The following is a 16,720-nucleotide window of genomic DNA, read 5'->3' on the forward strand; positions in this document are numbered from 1 at the left end:
CAAGTTCAAATCCACCCTCAGTAGGGTAACTTTGAGCCAGTTCCTCTATGATGGTTCTTCATAACTCACAAGGTTCAGCTGCAGGGAAGGTAATAGAAAGGGAAGTCTGGATCTACGAAATTAACATATTAACAAATAACAAATAGATATCCCCTGTCCCAGGAACAATTTTTGCAAGGCATCCTGACAGATATGGGGCAGAAAGAGGGGAAAAGTTGGCCCCCTGAGTACAGTAATCAATGACAGTCATTCTCACAAAATGCTACACAATGTCAGTATGTTACATGTCAAGATTACATTAAAATATTAAATGTTCAAAATTTAATATTTTAAAATGGCGGAAAGAGTTAATGCAAGGAAAATGAGAACTTACAACAGTAGCTCTTTTATCTACTTAATGTAGATGTGTGCATACATTCATACATGAATACTACTACTAATAATAATACTAATAAAGTTGGAAGGGAACTTGGAGGTCATCTAGTCCAACCCCCTGCTCCGGCAGGAAACCCTATACCATTTCAGACAAATGGCTGTCCAGTCTCTTCTTAAAAACTTCCAGTGTTGGAGCATTCACTGCTTCTGGAAGCAGGTTGTTCCATTGGTTAATTGTTCTGTCAGGAAGTTTCTCCTTAGTTCTAGGTTGCTTCTCTCCTTGCTCAGTTTCCATCCGTTGCTTCTTGTCCTGCCTTCAGGCACCTTGGAAAATAGCTTGACTCCCTCTTCTTTGGGGCAGCCCCTGAGATATTGTAACACTGCTATCATGTCCTCCCTCGTCCTTCTCTTCGTTAAACTAGACATACCCAATTCCAGCAACCGTTCCTCATATGTTTTAGCCTCCAGTCCCCTAATCATCTTTGTTGCTCTTCTCTGTACTCTTTCTAGAGTCTCAACATCTTTTTTACATCGTGGTGACCAAAACTGGATGCAGTATTCCAAGTATTCCAAATCATTGTCTCCTTTAAGTCCACTTTGAACCATAAAGTTCTCTTGTCCAAATACATATGCGGTCTGCTTTACATTGTTGCAGATTCTTTTAAAAAAATTCCCAGTCCCACCTGCTGTCTTGGGGAGGGAATGTTTCCTTGTATAATTCCATTTATAGAAAAATACTGATGCTCCCAACATTGCTTTTGAAAGATAATTCTCAAGATTGTTTTTATTTCATTCCTCATTCTAGAAACTTGCTGTAACTGCAAAATTGTTACTGCTTATTTCTAATGTAGGTAGCCTTGACTTACGACTGGTCACTTAGCACCCAGTTGAAATTACAATGGATTTCTCCAGGGATACTTACCACCCTGGATTTGAAGTTCCGATAACTGGGCTCCCCTCCCCCCACAGTCTTGTGAATTTGGGCACTCAGCAACAAGCTCACATTTATGGCCATTTGCAACATCCCAGTCACATGACCACAACTCAGAACATTTTTTGCTAGAAACTGGCGTTTCTGGTTTCCAGCAAAAACTCCCATTGCGGACAGTGGATTTACTTAAAGACCACTGTGTTTGCTTTTACAAGTTGTAAAATTGATCACAGTCGTCCTTAACAACTGTCATGACTTTCAACCATAATTCTGGGCCCAATTACAGTCATAGGTTGAGGACTACCTACTGTCTGATTTGGGATTTGAGGATTTTATACCTTGTCAAAGAATTCCTCCCTCAAATAATTTGTGCTCTCAAAGATGGTTTTAAAAACCCAATCAATAAATGTAAATGAAAGGATTGCTCAAACATATCCACAACAACACACACTCATCCTCAATTGCTCTGGCATATAATTTGTCTTGATTTTAAGTTGTACTTTCCACCCACCTTTATATAACATGGTCCGATACTCTCTTCCTTCCCAGTAACTTATATTCACCCGAGTGAAAACATTATACTTCTCTGGATATTGGATTTCAAACAATACTTCTGTTTCAGGTGATGGTTTATAATCGTAGATGGAAACGCTGGTTACAGGTAGAGGTTCTTTGAAAGAGAGATAAAATGAAAAGAAAAAGAGTCAGTTGAGACATCCAGAAAAATGTATTGAAATCCAGTGCCATCTTTACAATGTTTTGAGACTGGCACCACCAGCTGAAGGGGAGGGGGCCCCCTCTAGGTGGAATAAACAGACATTCCAGTTTAGAATCTCTTTGGGGAAGATCAATCCCTTAAACCTAAATCTGACATTTCTCAAGGGAAGAAAGACCATCCGGTGAGATTTTTATAATGTAGGGATTGTAGGAGAAGGAGTGACAGGACCTAAGGGGGAGTCAAGCAAGTCATTAGCCTAGAGTCTCTACATTGCCACAGTCTAAGCCCAACCCCTCTTAAGCCTTATCTAGTACCAAAATAGTGCTAAGTTTTAGTTGATTAGACTCCTGTACAGAGGCATGAGCAATAAATCAGTTTAATTAGAACTTAACCTGTGGCCCTGGTCTTTTGCACCTGACAGTGATCAACAATAAAATGTCTACTTGGGCCAATCCATGAGTGATTCTGGTTGCTTGCACCTGTCAGGACTTATTCTTGCAATAAATAACTAACAATGATGGGTCCTATCAATTAAAGAATGTCATTTTGCATCTTTGGATTTCCCCCAAGATCTTATTGGCTCTGAAGTAGCTCACTTTTCAAAAAGCTTTGAAAACATGGAAGTGTTCCTAGGCTTAGAGGGAATTAGTAGAAGCTTGCGTCGATGTGGTTGAATTTGTTGTAATGGATTTATTTGAGTTTCCTTCATAGGTTTTTCTAATGCTATTTTATTCCATATCTGGACTGCGTTTTTACACATTATTATCTACCTAGATGTGTTATGGAAAGTTAAGAAAATAACTGGGTTTTTTTCTTGCCTCTTCTCTTCTTTTAAAATACTATCCTATACCCATAGAAGAACACCATAACCAGAAAGATGGTGTTTATAAATGAACATGCCAGCTTGATTTTGGTTTAAAATAACAGCAACAACAGAAGGGGCAGCACATTGAATTTTTTCTCATTTCTCCAGAAATTCTGCTTCAGAGTTATTTCTTCCTGATGTTCACCACATTTTGCAGAACAGGCCGGGAAGTTGGAGTGATGTAGTGGGGAAGAGATCTCACATTGCAAATTTGCTCCTAGAGAATAAAATGAGCTTGCAAATGAACAGTATCCTGAATGGATTTCTGTTTAGGTTGCCTTCTAATGGGTATTAATTATTTTTATTTTTTTAATCACATTTTTAAATTACCCATCTTCCTCAGAGACAGATCCTGGGAGGTATACAATATGATATTAAAATATAAAAATAATATATAAAAGTTAAAAACGTAAAAGAGGCAAGAACGAATAAAACACGGTTAAAAAATTAATTGAAAGTTGAAGGGAGAGCTTTACCAAGCAGCCCCACAATTGTGTGCCCCTTTGGGCTCCCCACACAAGCTTGCAGGGGCCATATTTTCATTCCTTTCCAGAAGGCAAGTAGGATGGGGGCCTGGGAGAATATTCAACAGGACTAGAGTAATGGCAGAGATAACAATTAGGTCAAAGAATTAGAAGTCAACTAGATCTTAAACAACTCTTCAATATTTTGTGCAGATTTGTATGTTTAAAGCAAGCTTAGTCGCTGTGACTGAATATAAATTTTCCAGCCGTTCTGTCATGATGGTTGCATTAGCCACATACTGTGTTTTTCTCTCAAAACACATCCATATATATCTACCTGCAGTGTTCAGAGAAGATGTATGTAGATTGTACTTAGCTATAATATGGTTTGAATCCTTTTGAGCTAAACATTCTCTCTCAGCCCAGCATGCCTGATTGGATTATTATAGCTTTACACCCAATAAAAGGGCCATCTTGAGCTCTTAGAGAAAAGATGAGATATCAACGCAATCAATCAATAGTTAAGTAGTGCACCAATTGAAACAGCAGTTCCCAGACTGACACCCTCCAGATGGTTATGATTGTAACTCTGAGGATTATACTGGGTGAGAATCCTGGAAGTTGCAAACCCAATACATTTGGAAAATGTTCAGTTGAGGAACGTTTGCTTATGATCGTATTTGCTACAAACCTTCCGTAATCTTTGGCCAGACACTCCCACTAAATCCAACCCTATGTTACAGTGTTTTCTGAGGAGTAAAGATGAATCAGTATTCCTGAGGAGAAAAATATGGGCTGAAGAAGGTTCTGCAAAAAATAGAATAAATGAATACCACAGACATGTCAAACACAAGGTCCGGGGGCCGGATGTGGCCCATGAAGTGGTTTCATGTAGCCCCTGAAGCCATCCTGGAAACAGTGAGGGAACGGCCCCCACTGCCTTGGCCCTGGCCCAGGCTGGCCAGCAGCCAATGTACAATTTTGTGGTGGCCAGCTATGCTAAAACCCATTCAGTCTTAGCTCCACAAGGCCATCTAGAAACAGCGAGGAACCAGCCCCTGCCGTGTTGGCCCCGCCCCCTGGGTGCATGCTGGGGAGGTGTCACCCTTTGTGAGGAATGAAGAAATGGACCATGCCTTGGTGCTTGCCCCGGTCCCATCCCCTTCTGCCAGAGACCCTCAGCTCTGTCCCACTCCTGCCCAGGCCCCCACAGGCACCCTTGACGCGAACGATGTAGAGCTGGCCATGCCCACCCAGTAGGCTACACCACTCCATCCACGCCCACCCAGTAGGCCACACCCACCCTGGCCACACCCACCCGCCCCCCCCCGAGGGCAACCGCAGTGCTGATGCGGCCCTCAATGAAATTGAGTTTGACACCCCTGGTCTACCGCAAAGAATGAAAAGCTGGAAAGATCTGCTCTTTGAACCTGTCTGGGATAAAAGAAAGAACCAGAAATCACCCACAAGTGTTCTAGATAGTTGCTCTTTATGTGGGTTTGAGCACTGGAAGACAAAGGAATAATCATCTTGCTCAAAACTAGTTTTTAGTTGATGCTTTTGAAAGGACACTAAATTCTCATATTTCCTTTTCTAATCACATTCAGAGATTAATTAAGAACTACTTTTCTGCTATTAGAAATCTTTCGATCAGCAAGTCTAAAAACATTGGGTGAGTCTTCAATCTGTATTGAAAATAATGTTTAATTACAAGCTTAAGAAATTAATTTTTTAAAAAATAAAGAGCAAAAAAGTTGGTTAAAACTTTTGATTTTAAAAAGATACAAAGGACTAAGGGTCCAGATAAATTTGAAGAAAGGTTTTGGAATTGATTATAAAGAAGCCTTCTTATGGGAAAATGCTTTTATTTTGATTTTTTATATAAAAACTAAGATTTAAAAAATTGGACACTAGAGGGAATTTAAAAAAAAGGAGATGAACACATAAATTTGACAGTTACAAAATCTTGCAAAATATACTAAGACTAGAAATATTAAAGGGCACATTCAAAAAATTATGACAATAATGGTATCTGTCTATGGATAGACTATGTCTAAAATATGTTATTGAAAAGGAACAAGTTTTACCTGAAAGACAGGCTGAGTTGAAAGTGGACATATAAATGACAGGCTACACAAATGTCATGGAAAAAGATGTTACAGTAGACATACTGAAATTTTAATAATTAAAAGGGACATACAAACAATAAACCAAGAGCCTGGATAATTTTTGTATATTGTACTTACAAAAAAGACTTGTAAAAGCTTTAAAGAATCTTGTGAGACAAAGAAGGTGTCAACGCTGCTAATATTGAATATTCTTGCTTTGACAAAATATGCAGAACTGTCTGGTATTTTTAGAGTTAATTCAGATGACAGAGAAAAGGGAGGGGAAATAACAAAAGCCAGGGAAAAGGAATGGAAGTGAATCTCTGCCCTCTGGGCTAATTGGAAGATGTGACTTGTGACTGCAAGATAAGGGAGGGGTTTAGCAAGAAAAGTTAGATGCCAGCAAGAGGAATTCAGATTTTGGCATAAACCTCCATGATGTGCCGTCAATTTGTAACACTGGTAATAAAGGTTTTAGGATAAACATGCCTGGAATTTCTTTGAAGTGTTACATTAGTCGGAACCATGACAGAAGGAATAAAAATAAATCAAGTTCTATGACATTATTTAAATGGACTAAAGATTAAGATTTTTAGAAGTTAAAAATAAGGAATATAAAGTTGGTTTATTTGATCAAGGTTAAAATAGGTTATTTCTGGTAACCTTTAATGGACTTTTGCTGATGCCAGGACTGAAGTGACCATGGATTTGTTTATAGAAAAGAGGTTATGGGAAGAACAGATATTTTGGATAATGTAAGAGGAGGTGAAATGTTACTAAAATTGTTTATACTTGTGATGAAGGCTGAGAGTCACTTCTTCATGCAGACATTTTATTTTAGTTTATAATAGTTTTTACTCTCATAATTATACTTTTTAATAAAATTTCTTGGAAAAAAAGGAGGAGAATAAGCTTCCCTAGAGCCAAGATAGGGTATAAAAGTAATGCAATGTAAGATCTAGGATGCAAGGTTATAGGATGCAATCTTCAGACAATTTCTCCAGGGCTAGGTATAAAAGAATTCCTGATTAAAGCCCTTACAAGACAGCCTTGAGATTCCAGAGAAATGCTGCTTATCACACACTACTAGCCAAGCAATCTTCCATTACTTTCTGCCTTGTACAGCTTTTGCAAGCTACTCTATAATAATCTCAATTTTCTAATTATGGCAACTTTATAGACTAAGTGATTACATTAGCTTGTTATTTCTTCCTAGAGGAAATTGAATAAGGAAGAGATGCTGTATTCATTTTTATTACAAATTTATTTCAGTCCTCTTGATCCGATTAGCTGATAATTAGATTCAGCGAAAGGCCTTGTAAATTGTCTCTTTCCTGCCATTTTCCTTCTGAAAGCCAGCAAATCAAGATGAGTCAAAGGAAGAGGTTCAGAAGGAAGAATAGATGGAAAATGTAATGTATAAAGGATGTTGAGACTCTAGAAAGAGTGCAGAGAAGAGCAAGAAAAATAATTAGAAGATTGGAAGCTAAAACATATAAAGAATGGTTTCTGGAGTTGAGTATGTCTAATTCAGTGAACAGAATGATTGGGGTAACATGATAGCCATGTTCCAGTATGTAAGGAGCTGCCACAAAGAAGAGGATGCCAACCTATTCTCCAAAGCACCTGAAGGCAGGACAAGAAGCAACAGATGGAAACTAACCAAAGAAAGAAGCAACCTAGAACTAAGGAGAAACTTCCTGACAGTAAGAACAATTAATCAGTGGAACACCTGTCTCCAGAAGTTGTGAATGCTTCAACACTGGAAGTTTTTAAGAAGAAACTGAACAACCATTTGTCTGAAATGGTATAGGGTTTCCTGCCTGAGCAGGGGGTTAGACTATAGGACCTCCAAGGTCCCTTCCAACTCTGTTATTCTGTTATTTCTTCTCTTGTAAGGCCACTTTACCTTAAAGATGGGAAGAGAGGCTGAAGCAAGGATTCTTAAGCAAGCAAAACCCCAACTGGTTAAGAATACCATTTCCTCTTTGCTGTTTTTTTTTTCTTCTTCCTCCTATATGCTTGTCTTTCTCCAGGAAATAAATCTTATTAGAATCCTGAACCCATTTCTCAGATAAGGAGTTAGAAATTACGATGAAAGCCTGAAATCAAATCAAGAACTGCCTAGGATCCTATCTCCCCAAACTGCCTATTTTAGTGATTCCATGGGTAGTTTTATCCTCTAAGCTTACACACCATGTTGACACAAAGAAACCCAGTACATCAAGGTGGTCAGGAGAAGACCTGCCCTAAGTGATTCTTTTGCAGGAAAGTCAGCTCATTTCCTTTCCAAACATACTCTACAAACCGAGTCTCTGGAAATCACTCTCTATCTAGTCTATTTGTTTGATTGTAAAATTTATTGGCTGCCCATCTTACATAACTCTGACTGGCTTACAATCATAAAAAATCTACAGGTCTTAGAGATCCTTGTGCTAAATAGAGAGCTCAGGGCTTAATTATCATAATTATAATGACCTTGGATGTCTTCTAGTCCAGCCCTCTGCTCAAACAGGAAACCCTTTACCACTTCAGACAAATGGTTGTCCAATCTCGTCTTAAAAACCTCCAGCATTGAAACACCCACAACTTCTGGAGGCAAGCTGTTCCGCTGATTAATTATTCTAACTGTCAGGAAATTCCTCCTTAGTTCTAGCCTGGATCTCTCCTGGATTAGTTTCCACCCATTGCTTCTTGTCCTGTCTTCAGGTGCTTTGGAGAACAGGTTGACCCCTTCTTCTTTATGGAAACCCCTGAGATATTGGAACGCTGCTATCATGTCACCCCCTAGTCTTTCTTTTCATTAAAGATCATCCTTCCTTGTAAAAGTGGCCCTCGCCTTATGACCATTCCAAACTAGAATGGACCTACATAGGGGTTACTTATGACTTGGATTTGAATTTCTGATGGCCTCCCATAGCATTCACTTCTGGTTTTCAGCAAAACCAGCCCCATAGCAAGATTGGTTTGCTTAACAACTTTGGGATTTGCTTAATGACCTCTGCAAAAAAAGTCAGAAAATCAGATTTGTCATGTGGGTAACCTGGTTTATGACTGTCATGGTTTACAACAGTGGGGGGGTTCAAATATGTGAACAACCGGTTCTCTGTGTGGATGCTGCTTCCGGAAGTCCATTCTGGGCCTGGGCAACAAAAAATTAACTACCGGTTCTGCCGAAGTGGTGTGAACCGGCTGAATCCCATCAGTGGTTTCCAACCATAATGGGCAAGCTCCATTTTGGATGTAACTCGAGGACTTTCTGTATTTGATGTTCTGGTAACAGTATTTGGAGGGTTCAAAGCTTTACAGGCACCTTTCTTTAACATGAAAGACAAGAATTACCTGGAACAATTACTTGGAAGTCTGTATTACCTTTTTAAAACTGGTTATTATTCTTTTTCAAATTACTGTATATAGCATAATTGTCTAACTAAAGGCGGTTAAGCTGGGCTAGAATAAATGTTTGGAATCTCTTATATTTCGAAATTGGAGGGAAATGTAGCTCTCCCTTTCATTAAAGTTTAGAGAAGAGAAACTGCAGCTCCTTTATTTAAACTGTCTGCCCAAAACATTCCAACACATATTACATTGTTCAGAATATGAAAAATACTTTCTTAGTATACAAAAAATACTGCAACTGAATAATTTTTTAATGAGTATCTCTATTGTCTTTCTAAACAACTTTCTTGTAGAAATCATGAAAAATAGTATTTAGGTTAAAAGAATCATAAATAAGTCCATTGAAATTAATGGGATTTGTTTGTGTTGGACATAATAGCTAATTATCTTACTGCTTTCAATGCTACTTCTTTGAGTAACTTGCCCATCGAGAACAGCAGTTTTGAAATAGAAATAAAATCTCAGTAAAATCTCATAATGACTTAAACATATCTCAGGTGAACTTTTTCACTCTTTATAATTTCTGCCATCAAAAAAGGAACAAATGGTGCTCTTTAGTAACCTGAAGAGAAACTGTATGTTTTTATATTAAGTAAGAAATAGAAAGCAGGGGAAGCTCTCATCTGTTTTTTCAAAGATCCCTCGTTCTTTGAGTGCTCTTCTTTTCTTCTTTCCTATCCTCAAAATAGTGTGCCCTTTGATATTAACCTTTAAATTCTTAAATGCTGACATTATAGCCTGTCTCATACAAGGAGACCTTAGGACAGGGGTCTTCAAACTTGGCCCTTTTATGACTTGTGGACTTCAACTCCCAGAATTCCTCAGCTATTCTTCTGGGAGTTGAAGTCCACCAGTCATAAAAGGAGTTTGAAGACTCCTGCCTTATGAGGTTGACTAATGGGGACATTTGCAAGGTAGAGGCCATACTTAAGCTATACAACAGTGGTTCTCAACCTGTGGGTTGGGACCGCATTTGGGGTCGAACGACCATTTCACGGGGGTCGCCAAACAACGCAGTCTGCCATTTTTTCCCCTTTTCCTTAGCTGTGCTACTCCCTTTTATTCTATTGGCTTTTGAAAGCCAATAGAATAGACTCTCTTGAATAGAGTCTAATTCTATTGGCTTTCAAAAGCCAATAGGAATTGTCCAGGCTGTCTCTGCCCTGCTGAGCCCGTCAAAAGTCCCATTCTGCAAACGGTGCTGCACCAGTTGAGTAGTCCTCGACTTACGACTGGTTGGGGGTCGCGGCATTAAAAAGGTTGAGAACCACTGTTATACAACATGCTTTAAATGCTGTATGGAGATAGGTTTATCTATTATTTGGAACAAAGGAAGTACAATGTTGCAGTAGAAAAGATTTATAAGCATTTAAAGCTTGCACCTGAAGTTGTGTATAAGGTACTGAATTTCTTTGTCGAGAAATATTTTTGTAAAATGGGAAGATTGCTTAAGGAGCAACATTTGGTTTGATTAGAACTGGGTCCAAATGGCCTTTCAAAATTCCTCACAGGGACCAGAAAGTTAGTAGACGACTTTTCCAACTTTTTTGACATGAGGAAGGGAAGGAGACCTTCTGAATCAATTTCTCAAGGATGCTTTTTAGAGGAACCCCCTCCAGATGTCTTCCCTGGGTTGATTATAAACATGGGAAGCCAGGGAAGCTATAAACTACTATAGAAAAAAAGGCTTGTACGATGAAAGACAGGACATTCACAGACATTCCTTGTCCACATCATCACCATACATATGAAGTTCACAGGTTACCCATGAGGATTAAATAATTTCCCTTCAAGCTGAACACAGATTAGTAGATAAAAATAGAAATAGCAGGTGGATTGTATCAGATTAAAAGATCACTGTTCTGATTCAGAATTAGGCAGCCTCCTATGGAACCAGATATCTCTCTCTCTCTCTCTCTCTCTCTCTCTCTCTCTCTCTCTCTCTCTCACGCACACACACACACACACACACACACACACACACAACACACTATATCAGTGGTTCTCAACCTGTGGGTCGGGACCCCATTTGGGGTCGAACGACCATTTCACGGGGGTTGCCAAACAACGCAGTCCGCCATTTTTCCCCCTTTTCCTTAGCTGTGCTACTCCCTTTTATTCTATTGGCTTTTGAAAGCCAATAGAATAGATCCTCTTGAATAGAGTCTAATTCTATTGGCTTTCAAAAGCCAATAGGAATTGTCCAGGCTGTCTCTGCCCTGCTGAGCCCTCCAAAAGTCCCATTCTGCAAATGGTGCTGCACCAGTTGAGTAGTCCTTGACTTACGACCGGTTGAGTAGTCCTTGACTTACAACTGGTTGGGGGTCGCGGCATTAAAAAGGTCTATCTATCTATCTATCTAATACTTGGGGGGGGGGAAGAGAAGCAAAACTAGATCTATAAAACTAACAACGGATGGTAGAGATGACATCTGTTGGATGCTGTGCGTGAAATCTCTAACAGGAGACTTGGGTTTCAAGGCTACACTCAAACCATTGTTCTCATATGTTCTGTAATTGTCAGCACACTTCCCACACACCCCAAAAAAGGGAGATAATTCTGATATGTAGCCTTGCAAGCATCAATAGAAACTGCTGTGAAATGGCAAAGGGCTGCTTAGGGACCAATTGCTTTATATCACTGTGCATTGCTGTTGGTGCCTTCATAGGATCCCTCCCATAGCAGACTCTAATGATGGCTGGTGGATGGGGCTGGAAAGCAATGTCTGTCTGGATCCATGTGATGTGCCAGGCATTAGGGTCCAGGTGCAGCCCAGTTAGGCATGGACCTTATTAATATGCTCTCGTATGGGCTCAATGCAATATCCCAATGAGCTTTAACAAACAGGGAGCCATTTGACACAGAACAAGGAAAACAGTAGTTATTTTTCTCTAATTGCTGCCAGGGTTGTCATGGCAACAAAGATAACTAAAAATTTCAGCAGTTATAAAAATGCAGCATTTAAACAGGGAATGTTTATGAACACTAGCAAGGCTAGTTTCTTTATTTGTGCTTGTCCTTTGTCTTTTCTTGCTTTCTTTTGCCTAGTCCCAACTTTTGAGCTAAGATACATGACTTGCTTAGCCTTGCTGGGCCAATCTATACATGCTTTTAGCAAAATAACTGGCTCTTGAATGTATGTTTTTATTTAACGAACAGCAGTTATTTTGCAAATGAGGATGAGGCAGCTGAGGCTTTATTGCATTGCATCCCAACAGATGTTTGCACCATGGGTGAAATACTTTGATCCACTGTGGGAGGGAAAGCTTAAGTGCTCTTGTTCTCTCTCTGCCATGATTCTAATCTGGATAGGCAGGTAACAACATCTTTAAACAAGAGGGACAGTTTGGAGGTCTCTCAGTTATATTCAACCAAATCTTTGCTCTCTAGAAAGAAACTTTGGGGGAAAGAAATATAAAGCATTGAAACGGAAGTTAGCCAGTTGGTCTACTGGTTAATGAACCCATTTGTCCCAATTTAGGTATGAAAGCTGGCTGACTGACTTTGGGCCTAATAACTCTCCCTCAGCCTAAATTATCTCACGGGGTTTTTGTTGTAGGGAAAATAGGAGGAGGACAACGTATTAAAGGTATTCACCACCTTGTGTTATTTAGAAAAATAATAAAGGCAGGATAAAAAAAACTAAAATGAGTAAAATAGAAATTTTGAAATTTCACCAGTTTGAAATCTAAGATTTTTGTTTTAAATGACCATGGTGATGATTAAAAAGAAGCCAGGGTGACTGAGTTACAAGTAAGGCAAGACTGACAATTTAGGAAATGTTTGATTTATTGGCAAAAATGTTTATTATTTTAGAACTATCACTAGCCACAGTGGGAAGATCCAGTGGACTTACTAAATTGTTTCTCATCTGAGAAAGATATGGCATCCATATGGCAGAAAGATAGCACATCTAAGTTTCAAACAGATCAAATCAACAATGTTTTAAAAACATACTTACTAGTTAACACAGTTAGTGATCTAGCCGGCTTGGAAATAACATTTGCATTCACCACCATCAGGGTCACTATGTAATAAAGACCATGGTAGGTGGCATTAAAAACCACAGGAGCAGGTAAAGTGCTGTTGAATTCATCAAACTGGAAAAAATAGTTCTTGGATTCACCAGTGATCTTCACAACATACACCGAGGATGAGCTCATCACGTCAGCTGCTTCCAGGGAAATAACTATGCAGTTGTCATCTTGCACAACCACTTGGAGAGGTGCCACATTCTGGGGATCAAGAAGCAAAAGGAAATGGTATTAATGAGGATCCTGAACAGGCTGTCACGATGTTCACTATTAAGCATTTAGAAGTCTGGATTGTGTTTCTGAAGACTTTGAGCTAATGAGGAACTGGGAGAATTTTTTGTAAAAGAAAATCAGATTGGAATGTAAAAGAATGTCACCATGAATTCTGCTGGGGGAGAGCTGAATTTGTCACAACAGGATAAATACTATAAGGACTGAAATCCAGCTGGTGTTTGTCTTTTCTCAGAAGATTAATACCCAGCTCTCAAAATGTATAAAATGCTCTGAGCATTGAGGTTTTTTTCTTTATTTCTTTTTCAAATTAATAATGACGCCCAACTTCCAGTCACTCTGGAATGTGATGCTTTCACCCACCACACTGTAGCTCATGTTGGGGCAGAGTTTGCTTGTCCTTTGCACTACCAATAGTCCTTGACTTACAACAATTCATCATGTCTCTCCTATTTCTTCTTTTCTTTAGACTAGCTGAAATAGGGAAGACATGATAGCAGTATTCCATTAACTGAGGAGCTGCCACAAAGAAGAGGTGGTCATGTTGTTCACCAGAGCACCAGAGGGAAGGACAAGAAACAATGGATGGAAGCTGATCAAAGAGAGAAGCAACCTGGAATTAAGGAGAAACCTCCTGACAGTGAGGACAATCAACCAGTGGAACAGCTTGCCACCAGAAATCGTGGGTGCTCTATCACTGGAGATTTTTAAGAAGAGGCTAGACAATCACCTGTCTGAGATGGTAGGTCCTCCTGCTTGAGCAGGGGGCTGGACTAGAAGACCTCCAAGGTCCCTTCCAGCTCTGCTCTGCTCTATTCTATTCTATTCTATTCTGTTCTATTCTATGTTACAACAACATTGAAAAAAGTGACTTATGACCATTTTTCACACTTATGACCATTGCAGCATCCCCACCATCATGTGATCAAAATTGTGATGCTGGGCAACTGGTTCATATTTATGACGGTTGCGGTGTCTTTTTGTGATCTTCTGACAAGCAAACTCAATGGGGAAGTCAGATTCACATAACAACCGTGTTACCAACTTAACAACTGCAGTGGTTCACTTAACCGCTGTGGCAAGAAAGGTCATAAAACAGGCCAATACTCACTTAACAACCGTCTCACTTAGCAACAGAAATTTTGAGTTCAGCTGAGGTTGTAATTTGAAGACTACCTGCACTTCCTCCTGTGAGCACTTTAGGATTTTTCTTATGAAGAGAAAAAAAAATCTAATACCCAGCTATCCAATATACTTTCAAAAACAAGAACTATCTCCACCCAAATGGACCATGAAATTTATGATAATAATAATAATAAAGTTGGAAGGGACCTTGGAGGTCATCAAGGCAGGCAGGTAACTCCATACCATTTTGGACAAATGGCTGTCCAGTTTCTTCTTTAAAAATTCCAGTGTTGGAGCATTCACCGCTCCTGGAGGCAGGTTGTTCCACTGGTTAATTGTTCTAACTGTCAGGAAGTTTCTCCTTAGTTCTAGGTTGCTTCTCTCCTTGCTCAGTTTCCACCCGTTGCTTCTTGTCCTGCTTTCAGGTGCTTTGGAGAATAGCTTGACTCCCTCATTTTTGTGGCAGCCCCTGAGATATTGTAACACTGCTATCATGTCCCCCCTCGTCCTTCTCTTCATTAAACTAGACATTCCCAATTCCAGCAACCGTTCCTTATATGTTTTAGCCTCCAGTCCCCTAATCATCTTTGTTGCTCTTCTCTGTACTCTTTCTAGAGTCTCAACATCTTTTTTACATCGTGGTGATCAAAACTGGATGCAGTATACCACATTGTAAAGTGGTATTAATCAGGGCTTTTTTTCTCATGGAACATCCAGAACGGAGTTCCGGCAGCTTATAGGGTAGGCAAGGCAGATTGTATGACGTGTGTGAGTTCTGGCACCTTTTTTTTTTTTTTTTAGAAAAAAAGCACTGGTATTAATACTTCACATGATCTTGATTCTATCCCTCTGTACATGACAAAAACTAAAGCATTTGCTGGAGCACAAATCTACTCTGCAAAACCACAGTAAATCACATTAGAGTTACACCAGTCTGCAAAGCCCTTGCATTTCATCTATGACTTCACAGATAGGCAGAAATCTGCAAGATTGCTATTTCCGCAGTAATCCAAAATCTACCTGTAACATGATCACATGGATCCCAGGACTGATTGCTGCTTCCCATACTTATAATCATAAAATGTAGTTATATTGAAGGTAGTCCTCATCTTACAGCCATATAATTCTCCCATTTACCCCAGTGTGAGACTGACTTGGTCTTCAGCATAAGCAAAAGGATGTGGGCAGCGGTGGGATTCAAATACATAAAAAACAAGTTCTCTGTGTGGATGCTGCTTCCGGAAGTTCATTCTGGGCCTGGGCAACAAAAAATTAGCCAGCGGTTCTGCCGAAGTGGTGCAAACTGGCTGAATCCCACCACTGGATGTAGACCACTGTTGGATCTGGAGTGTGTAAGAAGATCACATAGCTCACACATAATTTTGCCCCCGACATTCTACCAGTGCAACCCATTCCTTTACTTCTGTGGCTTGTGGCAGGATGTGCTCCATATGATAATGCTGGCCCTGGAAGCAGAAGGATTGTGTTTGCCTTTGAATTGCAATAGGTAACATACTAAACATTCCTTGCTTATTATATGCAGGCATGCTGCCCTATATTCAATGCAGAGACTGAGGGTAACTGTAACAAGAATCACAGAAGTGTAGAGCTAAAAGCACTAAAGTCAGTCTCACGCTGGGCTGGAATATTATTTTCAGATTTCTTAGACTCTCCTAGAAACCTAATTTTCTGATTAGGGCTGTTATGCAATTTATACAACCTTAGTAAAGTAATAGGACTTTTACTTGAATGATGAAGTCGTTGGTTTAATTTGCTTATATCTCCATCAGAGAAAAATATATAGTTTCAAGGGAAGATGTTTTAGATGACATGCTCTTACTGGAATATTATTATATTCTTATAATCAAGAAGAACACATATAAAATTACCATTTTTCACTCACTGTGTGACACTTCATATCATCAAAGGGGATATAGTTGGGGATGAACGATTTGTTATGATGGAAAAGAGCTGAGATCTTGATGTTGCCTACCAACCATTAATATCTGGTTACATTAGCAGATGCTCACTGTTTTTCATATGTATATATGATATATATATATATGTTTTCTGAGGTTTTCGCGGGTATTTGTATGTAGGTCTTTGGTTGTTCGGGTTTTCTCCCACGTAAAATTGGAAGTGTCTTGGCGACGTTTCGACGAAGTCCCATTCGTCATCTTCAGGCTGGTGCTTTCAGCTTCGTGCCTCTAGCAGCAATGTGTGGTCTTAGCTGTTTCTTCCTTTTAACTGCCAGTGGGGGTATGAACTGATTGGGTGGGAGCTTGGCTGTGTTCTGATTGGTGGAGGTGTGTTCTGATTGGTTAGGGGCTTGGCTGTGCTCTGATTGGCTGGGGGGTTGGCTGTGCTCTGATTGGCTGGGGGTTGGCTGTGCTCTGATTGGCTGGGGGAGTGTTCTGTTTGGTTGTGCTCAGGTTAGTCTGAGTTGCAGAGGGGTTTAAGATTTTGGGCT

The 16,720-nt window shown here is 39.7% G+C and overlaps 1 protein-coding gene across 2 annotated transcripts in view; it reads right to left on the reverse strand.

The window, feature by feature from the left end:
- The window catches only part of PTPRO (protein tyrosine phosphatase receptor type O), an 81,697-nt gene extending 65,540 nt beyond the window's left edge, over positions 1–16,157 (reverse strand). For both annotated transcript variants that reach the window (XM_039347606.1, XM_039347605.1), the window contains exons 1-3: positions 16,140–16,157; positions 12,822–13,095; positions 1,818–1,976 (exon numbers count right to left, since the gene is read on the reverse strand). In XM_039347606.1, the coding sequence (XP_039203540.1) occupies positions 1,818–1,976; positions 12,822–13,095; positions 16,140–16,142 (436 nt within the window). In that variant the 5' untranslated portion in view covers positions 16,143–16,157. The remainder of the gene's footprint in view (positions 1–1,817; positions 1,977–12,821; positions 13,096–16,139) is intronic.
- Positions 16,158–16,720: the final 563 nt, after the last annotated feature.

This window comes from Crotalus tigris, unplaced genomic scaffold (genome assembly GCF_016545835.1).
Source record: "Crotalus tigris isolate CLP2741 ecotype Arizona unplaced genomic scaffold, ASM1654583v1 scf7180000018092.420879, whole genome shotgun sequence".
Classification (NCBI taxonomy): domain Eukaryota; kingdom Metazoa; phylum Chordata; class Lepidosauria; order Squamata; family Viperidae; genus Crotalus; species Crotalus tigris.